General features: G+C 40.5%; 1 protein-coding gene across 1 annotated transcript; it reads right to left on the reverse strand.

Annotated features, from left to right (window-relative positions):
* Nucleotides 1–106: 106 nt before the first annotated feature.
* UBE2A (ubiquitin conjugating enzyme E2 A) lies at nucleotides 107–10,434 on the reverse strand. The gene is made up of 6 exons (XM_070290862.1): nucleotides 10,151–10,434; nucleotides 9,949–10,029; nucleotides 9,560–9,585; nucleotides 3,017–3,106; nucleotides 1,642–1,730; nucleotides 107–1,395 (listed from the first exon to the last, which is right to left on the reverse strand). Exons 1-6 carry the CDS (start codon nucleotides 10,192–10,194, stop codon nucleotides 1,267–1,269), a joined length of 459 nt encoding a protein of 152 aa, XP_070146963.1. The 5' UTR covers nucleotides 10,195–10,434; the 3' UTR covers nucleotides 107–1,266.
* Between the last annotated feature and the right edge of the window lie 7,738 nt (nucleotides 10,435–18,172).

Raw genomic sequence — 18,172 nt, forward strand, 5'->3', positions numbered from 1 at the left:
AAGACTGAAAAGAATAAAGGTCCTCTCCAGCAATATCTTCTCTTTTCCCTCTCCCAGGATCTATATTCATACTCAGCTAAAACATAATTATACTTTGACTACAAAATTTTAAGGTTATTTTTATTTACAAGTTTTGAAAAATGTACATTTTTTACATGGGTTACTTATGCAAAGTTAGATTTAAAAGAGTGATAAATGCACAAAAGGTGTCAATGGAACATCAGACCAAACATTTACAAGCCTTGTCCCACACTGCTACTTAAAGGTACTGTCTGTCTAAAACTATAAATATTCAAAGAAAAGACTGCAAACATTGATTTTAATGTTCTTATAATACTGAAAGGGGAAGGAGAAACTAAAGCATGCAGCATTAACTGAGGATTTGAGTGGAAAATAGTTTGCCATAGATATGTTCCCTTCCTTGGGTTAATTAAAAGAAAAACAATGTGGGATTATAAATTTGTTTACATAGGGCAGAACAGCTCCTTTAAAAAGATTAAAGTTTCTCCAGCCTTCCTAGCTTAATTAAAAACTAATGATTGTTTCCATTCCTCTGCTCCCACACCTCTTTAGAAAGTGAAAATCCAGAAGACTGCAGTATTCCGAAACTTAGCTTGGGTGTGTCCAGTGAATATCTTGCAAGGAGAGAATGTGTGAGTTACATGACTGTGGCACTCCTTTGGCCAAATCTTTAACATTCTCCTTCCTACAGTAAAAAATAGTTCAGATTGATTAAATCTTAGTATCGTAGCCTTTTAAGCTTCCACTGCTCCTTCAAAGTGGGTGTTTACAAGGATTTGTTTCCGTTTTCTACATGCGATATTCCCAAACTTCATTTCTAAATCTAACACAAGTGAAGGACCAGCCAGGGTGAAGGCTTCAGCAATCATTTTGTTAAAAACAACATTCTGGTCATCAAGCTATGCATAAGCACCACTTGTAAAACAATTTTAAAAGCTTAGTGTAAAGTACAGTAACACAAAACTGCCCTAAAACTGGAAATAAGATACAAGAGAAGGGAAAGTAAGCATTAGTAATTTTTGCACGTAACCCAGGTACAGTACATTTGATCTCATAGAGGGTGTTCTCTGATGTTTAAGGAGAGGGTAGAAGGGATAGGAAAAGCTTGGCAAGAGACAATGGAAACGGCACAATAGCTATTTTGCTTTTAATAAAGTAAATGTAATGACACTGAAGAACAAGAAGATGACAAACACATCAATACATATTTTCCTTATGACTGCTGCTGCTTTTCTTCCACCCAGGTCAACAGTCACGCCAGCTCTGTTCTACTATCGCAGAAACACGTTTTTCATACTCCCGCTTGTTCTCCTGGTACAGCTGAGCAGCCTGGCTATTTGCTGGACTATTGGGATTGGGTTCATCCAGTAGAGACTATAGAGACAATTTGTAACAAGTCAGTTCCTCAGTGCCTAGATATAATCACTTGAATTATCCTAGGTAGCAGCTAAATTTGCTCTCAGCATAATAATCTTCAGTTACATTAGTCTGCTATAGCTAGGCAAATATGTTTTCTGGTGGCTTAGGTCTTAATGACCTACTTTTTACTTAACTATGACTTTCAAAAAACAATTGCTAATATAAATGTATCAAAGGATAGTCACATTAAGGAAAATTCACCTGTATGGATGTTAAAATGGAAGACACATCATAGGTTGGACTCCAACGGTTCTGAAGTATGTCCAGACATATGCTACCATCTGCATAGACTAAGAGCATAGAAGTAGGTTATGTTAAACATAACAAAACCATTAAGGTTTTAACATCATAGTCAAGACAAATAAGAGTCAAGAATACTTTGCTTTTGAGGTTTAAAAAGATTCCTAAGCTGCTTCTCAGTTATATTTCTAAAAGAAGTGTCATAATCACTACTAGTGAAACAACTGGGATGATCAGAGAATGTCAAATATCATTTGTGTAAAACTGGAAGATACTTAATGTTTGTTATTCTGAAAAGACTGTCCTGTTATCCAGGAAACCACACATATTTTTTAAACAGGGTTCCTAGTCATCCACAGACTTATGGGAAATTCATTCCATCAAATTTCTAAACACTACCTCTTCTCTGAAATAACAAAAGATAGCTCAGAGTTCCCAAAGTTTCGTTTTGGCATGAAGATAAAAATATCTGATGCCCTGGAATATTAACCTGAATAAAAGGCAAGTTGTTCTAGGCTTGCTACTAGGAAGGGAAAAAAAGTGAAGTACTAAGTTAGAATCACCTGTGGTACTTTTCTGCTGCTGCTGCTGCTGCTGCTAAGTCGCTTCAGTCGTGTCCGACTCTGTGCGACCCCATAGACGGCAGCCCACTAGGCTGCCCCGTCCCTGGGATTCTCCAGGCAAGAACACTGGAGTGGGTTGCCATTTCCTTCTCCAATGTGTGAAAGTGAAAAGTGAAAGTGAAGTTGCTCAGTCATGTCCAACTCTTAGCGACCCCATGGACTGCAGCCTACCAGGCTCCTCTGTTCATGGGATTTTCCAGGCAAGAGTACTGGAGTGGGGTGCCATTGCCTTCTCCGGGTACTTTTCTAATATACTGTATACCTGAACCTCAACCACAGAATCTGATATTCAGCAGGTCTGGAGTGAGGCCAGGGCATCCATAGCTTTTAAATGTTCCATGCTAATTCTGATATGCATCCAAAGCTGAAAACGGTTGTTTTAAATGCTAGTGAATATAATTACAACACAAAACTACCCAAATCTGGCCTTACATTAAAAGGAAACCTCAAGGACACCTTTATTTTTGTTTATTAAGTAAATTATAAAATCATCAAAACCAGAAGGCTCTCAGATTCCAGACAAAGGCAGTGTCCCTTCTAGGACCTAAACCAAGACAGCAATAGGCCACCATGAACAAGACCAGCTTTCAGAAAACAGCAAGATGCCTACACAAATACTCAGGTACTACAGACAAATAAAGAGGAAATGGGGAATACTTCCCCAAATAAACAGTACAGCAGTTGAGAATACTCTATTCAAAAGTGATACTTGCCATTTGGATGGAACATCTTAGAGACAAATCTAACCGTCGGTGGCTTATTTGGGTATTCCTCAGTGAATTCTATTGTAAGCTTAAAGGTTCCTGTAATTAGAAAAGCAAGGGTTAAGAAAACATTTATCATTTTGTTCAGTAGTACTTTGTTTTTAATGCTACATGACTTGTTTTTCAAGTATTATATGAAATAATGCAAAGATATAGAGTAGGAAAGAGACCAGGTAAGAGGTACAGCTCTAGGAACGGCCCGAAAAATGAACAGTGTGAGAACCACCGCTCAAAGGTGATTCATTTTTTGTTTTTCCATTATTCTCCCCCAAACTTAAATACAGCTATCTTAAACTCAAAATTACTGCCTGCGGGATAACTTTAGCCCCTGTATATTTTGAAGACATCCTTAAAATGACAAGTAACTACAGCCAAAATTTGGCCTTCCTCCTTTAGAAGACTGAAAGACCTTAATAAAGTCCAATTTTCATCAGCTGTCATCTTAAAACTCTCCAGTGATTTTTTTTCTCCAGTGATTTTTAAATGGACTAGAAAGAATGCGCACAAAGGTTCAAAAACCAATGCTAGAAATACAAATCAACAATCAAATTATTTTTAAAACAGCAGGAAATAAGTATAAAAGTGTTCCCTGGCTCCTTTTCATGTAATAGCAACTCTATAATGAAAACATAATTGAATGTAAGCCAGAAAAAACTTCACAGTCTCTCTTAAAAACCCTTAAGTATGACTCACAAGGTACTTAACTATAAAACCAACTCAATAATTCACACTAATGGAGGGAATTAATGGCAGAAATAATTTTAAAATCACATTAGATTGCATTCATGTCTCCAGTAAATTTCTTTCTAATGATGTTTGTTTACGCTACCATTGAAACAAATTATTTTTCTTGAATATGTGTCAACTAAGGTCATGGGAGGCCCTAAAACATACTAGGTTAGAAACTTATAAGAAATGGACAAGCTGGATCTAATTCAAGAATTGTTGGGGGACTTCCCTGGCGGTCCAGTGGTTAAGACTCCATGCTTCCACTGCAGGGGAGCAGGGGATGTGGGTTCATTCCCTGGCTGGGGAACTAAGATCCTACATGCCATGAGGCACAGCTAAAAAAAAAACAAGAATTGTTGGAAGTTGTGATTTGGGGAGATTATTCCCTTCAAGATGTTATTTTTAATTGGTTTTAATAAATTCAAGAAAACAACTGGGCAACTGTTTTTTCCTGACTGAAATTTCTTCAAGTAATCTTAAGGAAACAGTTACTATCTGGTATAAGTTGATGCATGTTCCACTATATTACTCTGGTCCATTTAATACATTACTGATTCTAATACAATAGAACACATTTCAGGTAAGATTATAATGTGTTACTGGTTCCTTCAGAGTTGGCAATTTATTTCTTCCTTGCTTCCATTCCACCTTTCCACTTAAGAAAAAAGATCACAGTCATTTTACTCCTAGATGTTACATATAACAATACCAAAATGTGTGTTTTCTACCAGCAAACTGACAGTAAACAATTTGCTAACAAAGGTGCCCTTGGTATGAACATGCGTCCCAAAGTTTCAGCATAATGTAAAATGCAACATACGGAGACATACTCCTCAAACTATTTTTACTCCCTAAAATTTAAAGTCAGATCTAAAGCTACTATGAATTATAACTAAGGACAAACAGTATGCTGCTGCTAAGTCACTTCAGTCGTGTCCGACTCTGTGCGACCCCATAGACGGCAGCTCACCAGGCTCCCCCGTCCCTGGGATTCTCCAGGCAAGAACAATGGAGTGGGTTGCCATTTCCTTCTCCAATGCATGAAAGTGAAAAGTGAAAGTGAAGTTGCTCTGTTGTGTCAGACCCTCATCGACCCCATGGACTACAGCCTTCCAGGCTCCTCCGTTCATGGGATTTTCCAGGCAGGAGTACTGGAGTGGGGTGCCACTGCCTTCTCCGAAGGACAAACAGTATAGTATTTGGAAATGGATAAACATGCTATAGTCCATCAGAACACACCTCACCTTTATCACCACCTGGTCATAACTCTTCCTATTTTTGAGGGAGAAAGCACAGTTCTTTCTTTTTCAGTTCTACTAATATTACAATATGCAAGAAAAAGCAGGAATGAGTGTTAGTTCAAAACTTTGCGCTTCCTTATGTATCTGAAGTATAAACACATTTGGCTCAGTGTTGATATACACTTAAATTATAGCTTGGAGATTTATCATCAAGAAATTGCTCTAAAATTGGGCAGATTTAATAGTATGCAGAGCTCCCAGGTACTTTAAATTAAAATGATCATTAAATATGGTACTTAAAGGTGGTAAAGCCACACAGAAGGCCAGCATAAGTATAAATAGTGGGGCAAAGCAGAAGCTTTGCACTCAGATCTGGGTTCAAAGCCTTGCTTTGCGACTTGCTCGTTATGAAACCTTGGGGGAAGCTGCTTAACTTGACTATACCTCAAGCTCCTCATCTGTATTATTAACCCATTAATAAATTATTAAATATTAATTATTATTATTAAAATGGGTTAATAATAATACCCACTACATAACATTGTTGTGAGGTTTAAAAGAGAGAAAGATGAACAGTGATATAAAACAAGTGCTTCATAAATACTTTAGTTACAATAATTCTACAGTTTCACATCTCTAGACCCAGTTGAAGTAGGCAAAACCCCAAAATCCAAACTATTATCAGGAAGAAAAATACAATTAATGAATTCAAATACTAGACAGTACTTTCTTTCTGGCCTACATCAAACACTCACAGTGAAACGCAAGTTGAGAACGTACGCTGGTGGTTCGCAAAACCCTTGACTTGAGCTTTCTGCCTACTGCTTGCTGAGAAGTTCAACAAGGTGGTTACCTAGCTACCCAAGAAGTTAATCAAGTCTTTTAGAACAGCTTACTTGATATCTTGAGAAGTGAAACCACCTGCTTATGTCAATATGAATATAAATTAGTAGGACTTACCCACATCTTACTCAAAGTACACATTTAAAGGGATGTTTCATACTTTTAGGGCTTCCCTGGTGGCTCAGAGATTAAAGTGTCTGCCTGCAACATGGGAGACCCAGGTTCGATCTCTGGGTCAGGAAGATCCCCTGGAGAAGGAAATGGCAACCCACTCCAGTATTCCTGCCTGGAGAATCCCATGGACGGAGGAGCCTGGTGGGCTACAGTCCACGGGGTTGCAAAGTGTCAGACACGACTGAGCTACTTTTTCTTTCTTTCTTTCTTCATACTTTTAGCTGCATTAAACAATAAGAACCTCTTCAGTACAACTTTCAATGCAATTTCTGAGATCCAAAATGAACATTAAGGATATTTAAAATCCTAGAATTAATGTTATGCAATTGAGCCTAAGCTTATCCTCTGAATATTTGGGAGGCTAGGCTTTAAAATAATTGAAAACTTAAGCCTCACCATTGTTGTACACAATCTGTACTGATTTTTTATCTTCCTGAGGAGGCCACAACATTGTAAGGAAAGTAGGAATTAATCCATCTATACCTAAGGACCTGGACAATTATATAAATGTGTTAAACCGCTGGTGTAGAGCAATAGGGAGTGATTTGGCTAGTGTATGTTCTGCCTAAAAATAGTCACAAATTCAACTTTTGAAAATATTGTACTGGCCAAAGAAAGCACCTCTGTAGGTGTTTTTTGCCATTTAACCACCAGTTTGTGACCCTTGAGGAAGCAAAGCACATATACTTAAATTTTTTTGATGATTGAAAAAGTCTGACTTATAAGATAATAATCAACCTTCATTACAGGATTTATGTACCTTAAGAACACCCCTTGTGGACTTTTAAGTGATTCATTAAAAAAAAGACACCAAATTCTTAAGAATACATCCACTGTAAAAATCAAATACTAGTATCTTACTGTTTCTATTAACAATTTTCAGATGACGTGGTAGAAAATATATTGTTTCTTAACCTTCATATTCAGCATACATGCCAAGATATTTTATAAGGATGAATTTACACCCAATGTTTTGTTTGGTAGTGTAAGCCCTTGGGAACATAGCCCTCTTACTTCAAGTGTGTGAAGTTAAATCAAAATACCTTGAACAGTTCCTATTTTTAAAAGTTCAGCTCTTTAACTAGGACCTAGCTGTTCTGGACGGAGAAGGCAATGGCACCCCACTCCAGTACTCTTACCTGGAAAATCCCATGGACGGAGGAGCCTGGAAGGCTGCAGTCCATGGGGTCGCTGAGAGTAGGACACAACTGAGCAACTTCACTTTCACTTTTCACTTTCATGCATTGGAGAAGGAAATGGCAACCCACTCCAGTGTTCTTGCCTGGAGAATCCCAGGGACAGGGGAGCCTGGTAGGCTGCCATCTATGGGGTTACACAGAGTCGGATACGACTGAAGTGATAGCAGCAGCAACTGTTCTGAAAACGTCTGCTCCAGATAGTTACAAGGAATTAGCAAAAGTAGTTCTGAAGCTGTTGATTTATATCATACATTGACAACAGCAAAATCAACTATACCACTTGTTCCTAATCGGGTCTTTCCAGTAAATTTCCTAGCTATAAATAACAAGTATTTTTAAATGGTCAAAAAAATTCTTGTAACCTTGGTTAGTGTTTGAGACACCTGAGGAAGCATTCATGGATAGCAGACTGCTCAAAAGAATGAATCAGAAAAGGGTACTGTCATTCAGCCTGAGTAATTCCTTTCAGTAATGTCAGGGTGGAGAGACACATCATCAAAAATAGAACCAGTAATGTCAAGGGGGAAGGTCCAGGTAGATAATGGATTCCATAAGTACTTCTCCAATTCATACCACTTAAAGCGAGAGAAGCACCCTTGAAATATTTAAGTTGCCAACCCCTAGCAAAGCGATGTACTATTAATAAAGTTGCGCCCAGCATAAAGCAGTCCGAATAAAAATCAGGAGGAAAAAAGAAGCCAATGAAAATAATTTGCTTTGCTGGAGCTAAAGCAAATACACAGCTAATCTGCACATAAAGCTTAAGTATGAAGAACCAGCAACCGATCTAATGGAGGAAAACTAAGCCTAGCTAGCTTCTGCTATGGATCAGAATCAGTTCAAATGATTTACCTCACACACCAAAGTAGTATGCCTTCAGGATCATACTCCCTTGCTGTCATTTCTTTTTATCAAAGCACTGAAGAACAGTGATATTTACCCAGGAGGTGAAGGCAGAGAAGAAACAAACCACCTAGATTACTGTTTACAATCTGCTAGGGAAATCTGAGTGTTTGAGACGAATCCTAGAATTGGTTTGTATTCATTTACCTCACAACATGCTGTGGTTGGTAACATCCAAAGGCAATCTGACTTGGCAACTTTGCTTGTACTGAGTAGTTTGTAGAAATGCTTTTGTTGCCACCTTCAAATGGAGGTGTATGCATATGTGTGTGCATATGTGTGCAGATTTCTCTCAAAGGCTATATGACCAAAGGAATATAAGGCATTGAGAAGAAAATAAATAACAGAAAGACCCTTTTCTGTTTAAAAATACCTCAAATATTAAAGATGTCAATCAGTAGTTCAAATACTTTTAATCATCTTTTTAAATGCATTAAGCTTTCAAAAGCAATTAACTATACACACACATACACACACATTTGAGTGCACATAAAACTATATCTATGTCAATTTCCTGGTTGTGCATAGTCATTCCAGATGTTACCAGGGGAGAGGGGGGAACAGGTGAAGGGTACACAAGGTTTCTCTGTATTATTATTTATTACAATTCCACACAAATCTATAATTATATCAAAACAAGAAACTTTAAAAAGTCCTTAAAAAGCAACTTAGTGTGTTTTTAAAAGTCAAACCTAAACCTAAAAATCATGTACCTGTAAGTACGTGTAGTATCTTGAAGTAGGTTGGACACTGGTAAGAGAGTACTTTAAGGCTCCCCTCAATTGTGAAACTGCCTTGAGATTACTGATCATAAAGTCTTGATAAAAGCACACGCTGAAAACTCATTTAAAAATAAGAAACAAGGAACTGGCTATTGAAGGTGCCATTAAAGACCACTTTAAAGCAGTGAGGCTGAAAAGCACTCAATGTCAGATTATAGAAACCAGACAGTTGTGTGCAAGGGATTCCTGCATCCATTCAACATCCAACACCACACATGAGGCACCTGCTGAACACAGTTCCCACCCTTGTGACAGAATTCTGAACCAGACAGTCCCTGCGGTCTCCGAGTTGATCAGCAAGTGGTTGGGTTGATCCTGATGGAGGGGGTGGTGGTCCTGAATTTAGCAAGATCACAACCCAAACCTCACAAACCCTTAACATCAGTGGTATTATGCTCCTTTTAAAAAGTGACTGCCTTACTCAGATTTTTTTAAGCAGCAGTTCTAGTCAAGCGGACAATAGCCAGAACAACCTGCCACAGACTGGACTCCTCTCAAGTCTTTAGCAGGCAGAGGCTAGGGAGAAGCGGGTTATTAAGTAGGAGGCACTTCCAGGCTGACTGGGAAACACTTTCCCCAGAAGATCAGGGTCCCAAAAGGTGGGTAAAGAAACTCTCTTACCATCCTCAAACGGGGTCCCTTCAGGCCTACAACACAGAGAGAAACAAGTCAGTTCCCACATCAGGGGCTCCTCTCTCCCCGGTTCATCTGTTCGCCCCACCTCTGGTAAACCACCGCTTCCCGGGTTGCAAAGCCACGACCAATAGAGCTTTGGGGCTCAGAAACCCCAGGCAGGCCGAAGCGCCACCGCTCCCCGCCCCGCCCCCCTCCGAACCCCAAACGGTTCCCCTGGCAGCGCGAACCGAGCTAATCGAGGCACAGGCTCCGGGGAGGCGCCTAGGCCCAACGAGCCCCAAACCTTCTCTCTCAGTCCCCGCCTCCGCACCGGGTGGGTCCCAGCGGGCACACGGGTCCCCCGGCCCTCACCACCATCCGGAACGCAGACTCACCCAAAAATGACCGCGTTCCAAACCATGATGTTGTTCTCGGACGGAGCCCCGCTGACTCCGGCAGGAGGATCCTCCTGTAACCTACAGGGAAACACCACAGGAACCTCCCGCTATCCTGAACCCGCCGCCCGCCCGGCCCGCTGCCGGCCCCGCCCTGTACCCCGGCGGCAGCCCCCGGCCCCTAGAGTCCCGGGCGGGTTACCTCTTGAAGTCCCTCATGAGACGCCGCCGAGCCGGGGTGGACATGTCTCTAGCGGGGTCAGGGGTGGGGCATACACCGAGCTCTCGGGTCCCCGCGGGCGGTGAGGAGGCTGAGGAAGCCGGAGGAACCAACGGAGAACCGCCTAGAGGAACCGCACTGCCTCTCCTAAGTCGAGGGTCGATCTGGCGCCGGCTTAGCACCACCCCAGAGTAGACCGGGGCTGAACCAACCTGGAAGGAAACGACGGGGGTGGAACGCCAAACGCCGGACAGACCGTACCAAGACGGGACAGGGGTGGGGGGGGAGGAAAGTTGCTTAGGTCATTAAACCCCTGAGGGACCGGGGGAGCGAGGGTGAGAAGCAAGCTGCGGGCCTCATGTAATTGCCGGGAACTCAATAGGATCGGGTGGTGGAATCGGTCCACCTTCACTTGCCAATTCTAAGACGAACCGTGGGAAGCTTTTTTTCTACTTTTCCTTTTTCTTCGTCTTCTTCTTTTTTTTTTTTTTTTTTTTTGAGATCAGATCACTTATTAAAGTGCGCACAGTGGCTGAGGGGGAGAAGGATGAAGTCTCAATCTCAATGAGGACAGAGTGGATGAAGGCGAAACCAGTTCTCCTAAAGCCAGAAATCTAGGGGGTACACCTCCTACGGACACGGGAAACTGGGGAGGAAGCTGTGTGACTGGTCAAAATCACTGAACATCCAAAGAGTAAATCGACCTCGATGGTGAGGTCGAGGGTCCCTTCTCTATGGGATGAATGTGCGGGCCCCAACATTTAGGCCGATGATCACCCCCAAAGCAGAATGAAATGGTGATGTGTGTCCTGGGGGAGGGAATGAGAGCTGGAGGCAAGCAGAATGAGGCTTTAGCTTTGGGCACTCACAATTTGGCTCTGGAACCACATTTCCCCTTGACAGTTCAACAAGCCAAGTGGCTACTATATGTTCAGAAGAGTCCAAGGGTATGAGAATATCCGATTGCAGAGAATTGGAAGAGCAGTGAGTCTGAAGTAAAAGGAACGGTAAGATGCACGTGAAAAAGCTGTAGGTTGCAGGGAAGAGTCACAGTTAGTATGTGGACCTGCAAAAGCAATAACAGTTTTAAAGAATGTTTTTTAAAAAGGTCAACTCCAAATAACATAGAAGGTAGGCAAAATACTCATTTAAGAATTTTTTGGAAATATGAGAAAAGTAGGTCTAGGTTCACTCAGGGAGAGTTTTGAATGCCAAGCTGATGGCTTCCTTGGAAGTTGGTTGAGCAGAAAGGCAACATGATCAGAGCTGTACTCACTGGAGACGGGTCCCAGGACAGCAATTAGAAGACTCTTGAAGTATTCCAGGTGAGAGGTAGTGAACCAGGCAATGACAATAAAAACAGACAGGACTTGCCAACAGAACGTGGGGACAAGAGAGAGGAAGGAGTCTACGGAGGCTCAAGTTCTGGGGACTTCCCTGGTGGTTCATGGGCTAGGGCTCTGTGCTTCCAATGCAGGGGACACCGGTCAACCCCTGGTCCCAGAATTAAGATCCCAACAAGCCTCCAAGTGCAGTGTAGCTAAACAATGGCTCAAGTTCTAACCCCCAAGATAATTGGGAGTTTGAAGTACCATTACCTGAATTAGGGAAAAGAGGGGAAGGGCAGTTCGGGGAGAGAAAATTGGGGGACTTGCTGAGTTCATGGGACTAGTGAGACATCTACCTGAAGATGTCCAGAAGATATCAGATGTGCAGGAATTTGTTTCTAAAATGGGAGACAGGAGGCACTTGACAATGGTAATGATTCTAGCTGCTGCTTTATAACAGGTACTCTCATGGCCAAGGATTTATATCTCCCATTAATTCTAATATATCAGTTAAAGCAAATCTCCCTAATATACCATCACATTATGGCTGTGGTGGGAAGGGGATACAAAAATAAATTTAAAAACTTCCTTTTCCTCTCATCTAGGAGCTTGCTGTCTACTAATACACACATATGGAATCAACAAAAGCAAGATTTATGAAAGCAAGTGCATTAGTTTTCTATTGATGTTTAACAAATTGCCACAAGCTGTTAGCCAACTTCAGTTCCTGTGGTTGCAGGACTGAAGGCCCCATTTCCTTATTGGCTGCCAGCCAGGGACCAGTCTCAGTTCCTAGACGTTACCTACACTCCTTGCCATGTGGCCTACTCCATCTTCAGATCCAGCAGCAGAGAATTCCTCTCCCATCAAATCCCTGTCACACTTTTAAAAAATGTATTTCTTTTCCTCTCACAATTTGAATCTCTTTCTTTAGGAAGAGCCCAGCTCACTTTAAGGCCTTATCTGATTAGGTTAAGCCCACCCCAGATAGTCTCCTGATCTTAAAATCATCTCATTTGGCACCTTAATTACATCTGCAAAATTGCCTGATAGCAGAACTCAGATTACTATTTGACTGAATAGCTCGAAGAAGTGACCAGAAATCTTGAGGAAGGGGGTGGCATCTTAGAATTCTGCCTCCAGAGCAGCAGCAAATTGCAGAGCAGAAACAAGTGACTCCACAGATGCTGAAGAATCTGTACAGCAGGGGAATCATCAATCTGGTGGGGTTAGAGCAAGCTTCCTGAAATGGGTTTATTTCAGTGTTGCTTCAGAAAAGATGAAAGCAGGGCTAGGGAGGGAAGAACACAGGTAGTTCCTAAACAGCACAAAAGTGGACATGGAGCTTAACCAGGATCTGGGGATAGTGGGCAGATTAGAGAGGCTACTGCAGACTGACAAGACCTTGACTTGGAAAAGTGAGGATGACAGAAGTTGATTAAATGCCCTCAAATATGAGGATGAGGAATTCAGGCTTGTGAGGCAGCTTTTACAGGTGTTTGAGCCTGAGAGAGATGTACTGAAAACATCCCACTGAGAAATGGTATATAGTATACTGGAGAGGAGGTGAGGTCTGGGAGGTTTCTGGATATAAGGGACTGGGTATAAATGTCTGAAACTCATTGAAGGCTAGAGATGCCGGTGAGTGTGTTGTGGGCTTGTCTGTTTTCTGAAACTCCTTTGCTGTATAGCTAAGGAGCAGCTCTCTGGGAGCCCCAGGGCACCAGGGTATGGGGAGAGCATTGCCTGACTGCACAGTGGAATTGCATTGCAGGAATACTGTGCCCCCACATTCCTCATCAGGAGCAGGGTTGTCATAGCAAGCAGCACACAGAAGATCGTTCTCTAGCATAGACGGTTATAGGACTGGAATGTACTAACTACAGCAGAGCCGGCCAAGCCTTCCTTCCACCCTCCTTACCACCTTGATATCTTGAAGAAATACCTTCTTCACAGGCAAGCATCCCCTCTTCCCTCCCAAGAACAGGAGTCAAGAAACTAGAAGTCCTTTTCAATTTAAAGACAAGTTTGTCAGTGATGTGGGCTTCCCTGATGGCTCAGGGGTAAAGAATCTGCCTGCAATGCAGGAGACGCAGGTTCGATCCCTGAGTTGGAAAGATCCTCTACAGGAGGAAATGGCAGCCCACTCCAGTATTCTTGCCTGAAAAATCCCATGGACAGAGGAGCCTGGTGGGCTAAAGTCCATGGGGTCACAAAAAGTCAGACATGACTGAGCGACTGAGCAGCATGCATGTGTTAGCAATGCCTGAAAAATCCCATGGACAGAGGATAGTATTTAATCATATTTCATGACACATAAAGATGATATGAAGTTCAAATGTCAATGTCCATAAATAAAGTTTCACTATGGTTGCTTTTGTGCTGCAATGAAAGAGTTGAGGAGCTGTGACAGAAAGTGTGTGTGGTGCCCTCACCACTTCCCACTGTTGGTCAGTCCACTACAAATCACAGTGACATGGCTGTAATCCAACAGTGTTTTGGGAACCACTTCTTTCACCATGTTTCAGCATTAAAAAAAAATTACAACTGCATGCCTAGCATGTCAAAACAAGAAAATAAGAAAGTGGATTTCAAATGTTGTGCTTTCAAGGCATGGTGGAGTGTAGATGACTTGGTCATCAATGTAGATGTCAAAACACTGTGTTTATTACACAGTGATGCTATAGCATGGCTAAAAGAATACAATATACCTCGACATTACCAAACTAAGTACTCACCACCATGTTCCCAGTTCACAGGAAAGCAATGGTTAGGCAAATTAGAAAGTTTAAAATAGAATATCTTATCATAGCAGAATTCTTCACAAAAGTGAAAAATGAAAACGAGGTTGCTGCCAAAGTAGGTTTCTGAGTGGTTCGATTGTTAGCCAAGCAAAGAAAACCATCTACTTACTGGTGGTGAGTTAATTAAATTGTGTTTGATTGCAAAAGCCAAAGAAATGTGTCCAGGGAAAATAAACTTTTTAAAGTTTATTTTAGGCTTTCAGCAAGAACAGTGGCTCAGAGGTTGAGGACATTGGAAGCAACACCAATAGTAAGTTTTAAAAAACAGGGCAAATGGTTTCAAGTGTTTTCCCTTGGTTCTTGATAAGTTGACAGAACTTAACAATACTCCTCAATTGTTGTTATTTACTCAGAGGGTCAATGCTGAGTTTAAAATGATGGAAGAATTGGCCTGTACGGATAGCCTGTGAAAGTCGCTCGTTGTGTCCGACTCTTTGCAACCTCATGGACTATATAGTCCATGGAATTCTCTAGGCCAGAATACTGGAGTGGGTAGCCTTTCCCTTCTCCAAGGGATCTTCCCAACCTGGGGATTGAACCCAGGACTCCAGTATTGCAGGCAGATTGTTTACCAGCTGAGCCACAAGGGAAGCCCAAGAATACAGATAGCCTTGTAGATGACTGCAGATGGGAATATTTTCAGAAGTCAGGAAAGCACTAGTTCAATACAATCTGAAGTAGAATCTGCTAAGATGTATTTCAAATATGTACGAAGGAGAAAAAGACTTAGTTGGGCAAATGTACAAAACTTGCAAAAATGGAAGTTGTTTAAATCCTATAGTCATTTGTTATCTTACTGAACAATAGGTACTTCACAGGAAAATATTTTAGTCTATCTTGTGTTACTCAACCATTCGTGTCAACAGTGAACTTCATTCACTCTTGTGGACTAAATATTGTCAATTTCATGAATTTTTGTCAGATATAGAGGCTGAATATTCTAACTTGACCCACCAACAGCAGTTCAACAGCTTAGCGATTGTAAGGATTTTTTTGTTGTTGTTTCATCTGTTTGTTTTTGTATTTTTATAGCTCATGGCTGGAATTGAGAAATTTTTCTGAGCCAGAAGAACCACCCTCAATCACTATTATTGAATACTGAATGGAATTAGCTTTTGCTGGACACTTAATAATGTTACTTAATAAATTTAACCTAAAATTACAAAGCAAAAATGCTTCTTACATGTGACATTTATGCTGCAGTGAAATCATTTCAATGACAACTGACACTTTTTGAACCACAAGTAATGTCTAGTTACTTAATCACTTCCTGTGCTGTTAAAAGTTAATACAGACTAGATTTGCATTCCCACACGAATTTTCTGTGGATATATTTTCTGAGCATAAAATCCATGGTGTTTTATGGACCCTGATGTGAGTGCAAAGGAAATTTCTGTATTTCAAAAGCAGTTTAACTGTGTTTTTGAGGAACTCCCACTTAAACATCAATTGGAAGTGATCATTCTGCAATGTAAGAATATGCTAAAACACAAATGTCAAGAGAAGAATCTGATAGAATTCTGTAAGTGCGATCTAAGAGATCAATTGTTGTTTAGTTGCTAAGTTGCATTCGACTCTTTTGCAACCCCAAGGAATGTAGCTCAGCAAGCTCCTCTGTCCGTGGGATTTCCCAGGCAAGAATACTGGAGTGGGCTGACATTTCCTTCTCCAGGGGATCTTCTCAATCCAGAGATCTCTGCATCTCTTGCATTTCAGGCGGATTCTTTACCGCTGAGCTACCAGGGAAGCCCCAAGAGATGAATATACTCAATTAAAACTCAGATGCTTGTGGATTGATATTAGTATGTGGCAGTACTTATCTGTGTTAAGATTTTTCTCAAAGATGAAATACATAAAATCTCATTACTACAGATAAGCATTAACAGATAAATACCTGTATCTGATTTTTTATTAAGACCTTTATTAACAGTTGCTTGCAATTTGTCGATTCTTTTGAAAAAATCAAGTTGTAAGTTTTTATTACAGATTAAAAATGAGATTCTTAGCAATCTTGACAAATTGAAACAATTTATAAACCTTTAAAAATGTATTAAAAAATAAAAGGGAATTCCCCAGTGCTCCAGTAGTTAGGACTCTGCACTTGCATTGCAGGGGGCATGAGTTCCATGCCTGGTTGGAAGCTGAGATCCCACATGCTGCGAGATGTGGCCAAAAAAAAAAAAAAGTGTAACTGATTTTGATAATAGGAAACACTCACTTTGAATGCTAATTAAGTGAAATATTATCCTCTTCATAAAAGAATGTCATTCCTCTCACTAGAATTCCATTGATAAAACATTTGTGAAAATTTGTTTTCTCTAGTGATATAAATACCTACATAATGTTCTTGATTTTACCTGTTGGCTTTCAAAGCCTAAATTATTTACTCTCTAGCCTTTTGCCCATCCCTGAACTAGACTAAGCCACATGAGGGAGGGAGACTATTTATAACTGATCACTATGCAACCAGTATGTATTATTAAGCACATTGCCTGCACACAGTAGAAGATAAAGAAATACTAAATAACATAGACTTATAGGGATGACATTGCACTAAGACCTAAGGAGAAAATGCTGTGAGTCTTAAAGACTTGACACTTCTTTTATGCTTTAACTCAGGTTCATTTGAAGGCTAGCAGATGGCTTTAAATTCCCATTGGTTTACATCTTGTATATCTAGAACACTACCCTTCTTCCAGCTACTCTGTCAATTTTCTGGTCACCAGCTCCTGCTTTCTTCAGTAAGTTCTCTGTTAAAAATCCACTATTTTGGTGTCGTCATTTGAAATGATCCAATGTAAGCTGTCTAAATGTCCTTATTCTGGGTGGCCCCAGGTTCTGGTCCTCCACAAAGAGCATTCTGGGAGAGTTTCTGGGTTGAGGAAGGAAGGGTGGGAAGATGTTCCCTAAACCTGTGGCAAACGGGATCATTCAGATGTCTCTATTTGCAAATCACCTGATTAGCATAGAGTATCCAAAAATACATAATGAAGTCTCATGATTCAACAATACAGTAATAAATAGCCCAATTAAAAATGGGCAAGGATTGGAGTAGGCATTTCTCCCAATACGATATTTAAATGTAAATAAAAAAGTATATGCAAAGGTGCTCAGTATCATTGGCCATCAGAGAAAGGCAAATCAAAATGGCAATAAGATACCACCACACACTCACTAGGATGGCTATAATAATAAAAAAAGATTATTGGTGAGGACATGAAGAAATCATAACCCCACATACACTGCTGGTGGTAAATGTAAAATAATAAACCTGCTTTGGGTAACATTCTTAGGAGTTCCTCAAAAAGTTAAACATAAGGTTATCATATAACCCAGCAATTCCACTCCTTAGTAAACATCTGAGAGAACATATGCCCTCACAAATCATAAAAGTATAACATATGTTCTTACAAAAACCTGTTCACCACTGTTCATAGTAGCACTGCTGTACTCATTAGATTACAAAAGTGGAAATAACCCAATTGTCCACCAACTAATGAATGAAGATACACAATGTGGTATATCCATACAACAGAATATTATCCAGTCATAAAAAGGAATGAGGTTCTTTTTTAGTGATTATTTTAACTAATTGATTCATGGTACAACATGGATTACCTTTGGAAACAAAACTGAAAGAAACCTGATACCAACAGCCACATATTGTATGATTTCATTCATTAGAAATTTCCAGAAGAGGCAAATCCAGAGAGACAGAAAGCTAGATTAGTGGTTACCAGGGGCTGGGAAAGAGGTGGAAAGAGTGCCAGCTAAGGGATTTCTTTTGGGGAATGATGAAAATATTAGGTAGTGGTGATAGTTGCAAAACTTCGTGAATATACTAAAACCCACTGAATTATGCACTTTGAAAG

Source organism: Ovis canadensis, chromosome X (assembly GCF_042477335.2).
Source record: "Ovis canadensis isolate MfBH-ARS-UI-01 breed Bighorn chromosome X, ARS-UI_OviCan_v2, whole genome shotgun sequence".
NCBI lineage: Eukaryota > Metazoa > Chordata > Mammalia > Artiodactyla > Bovidae > Ovis > Ovis canadensis.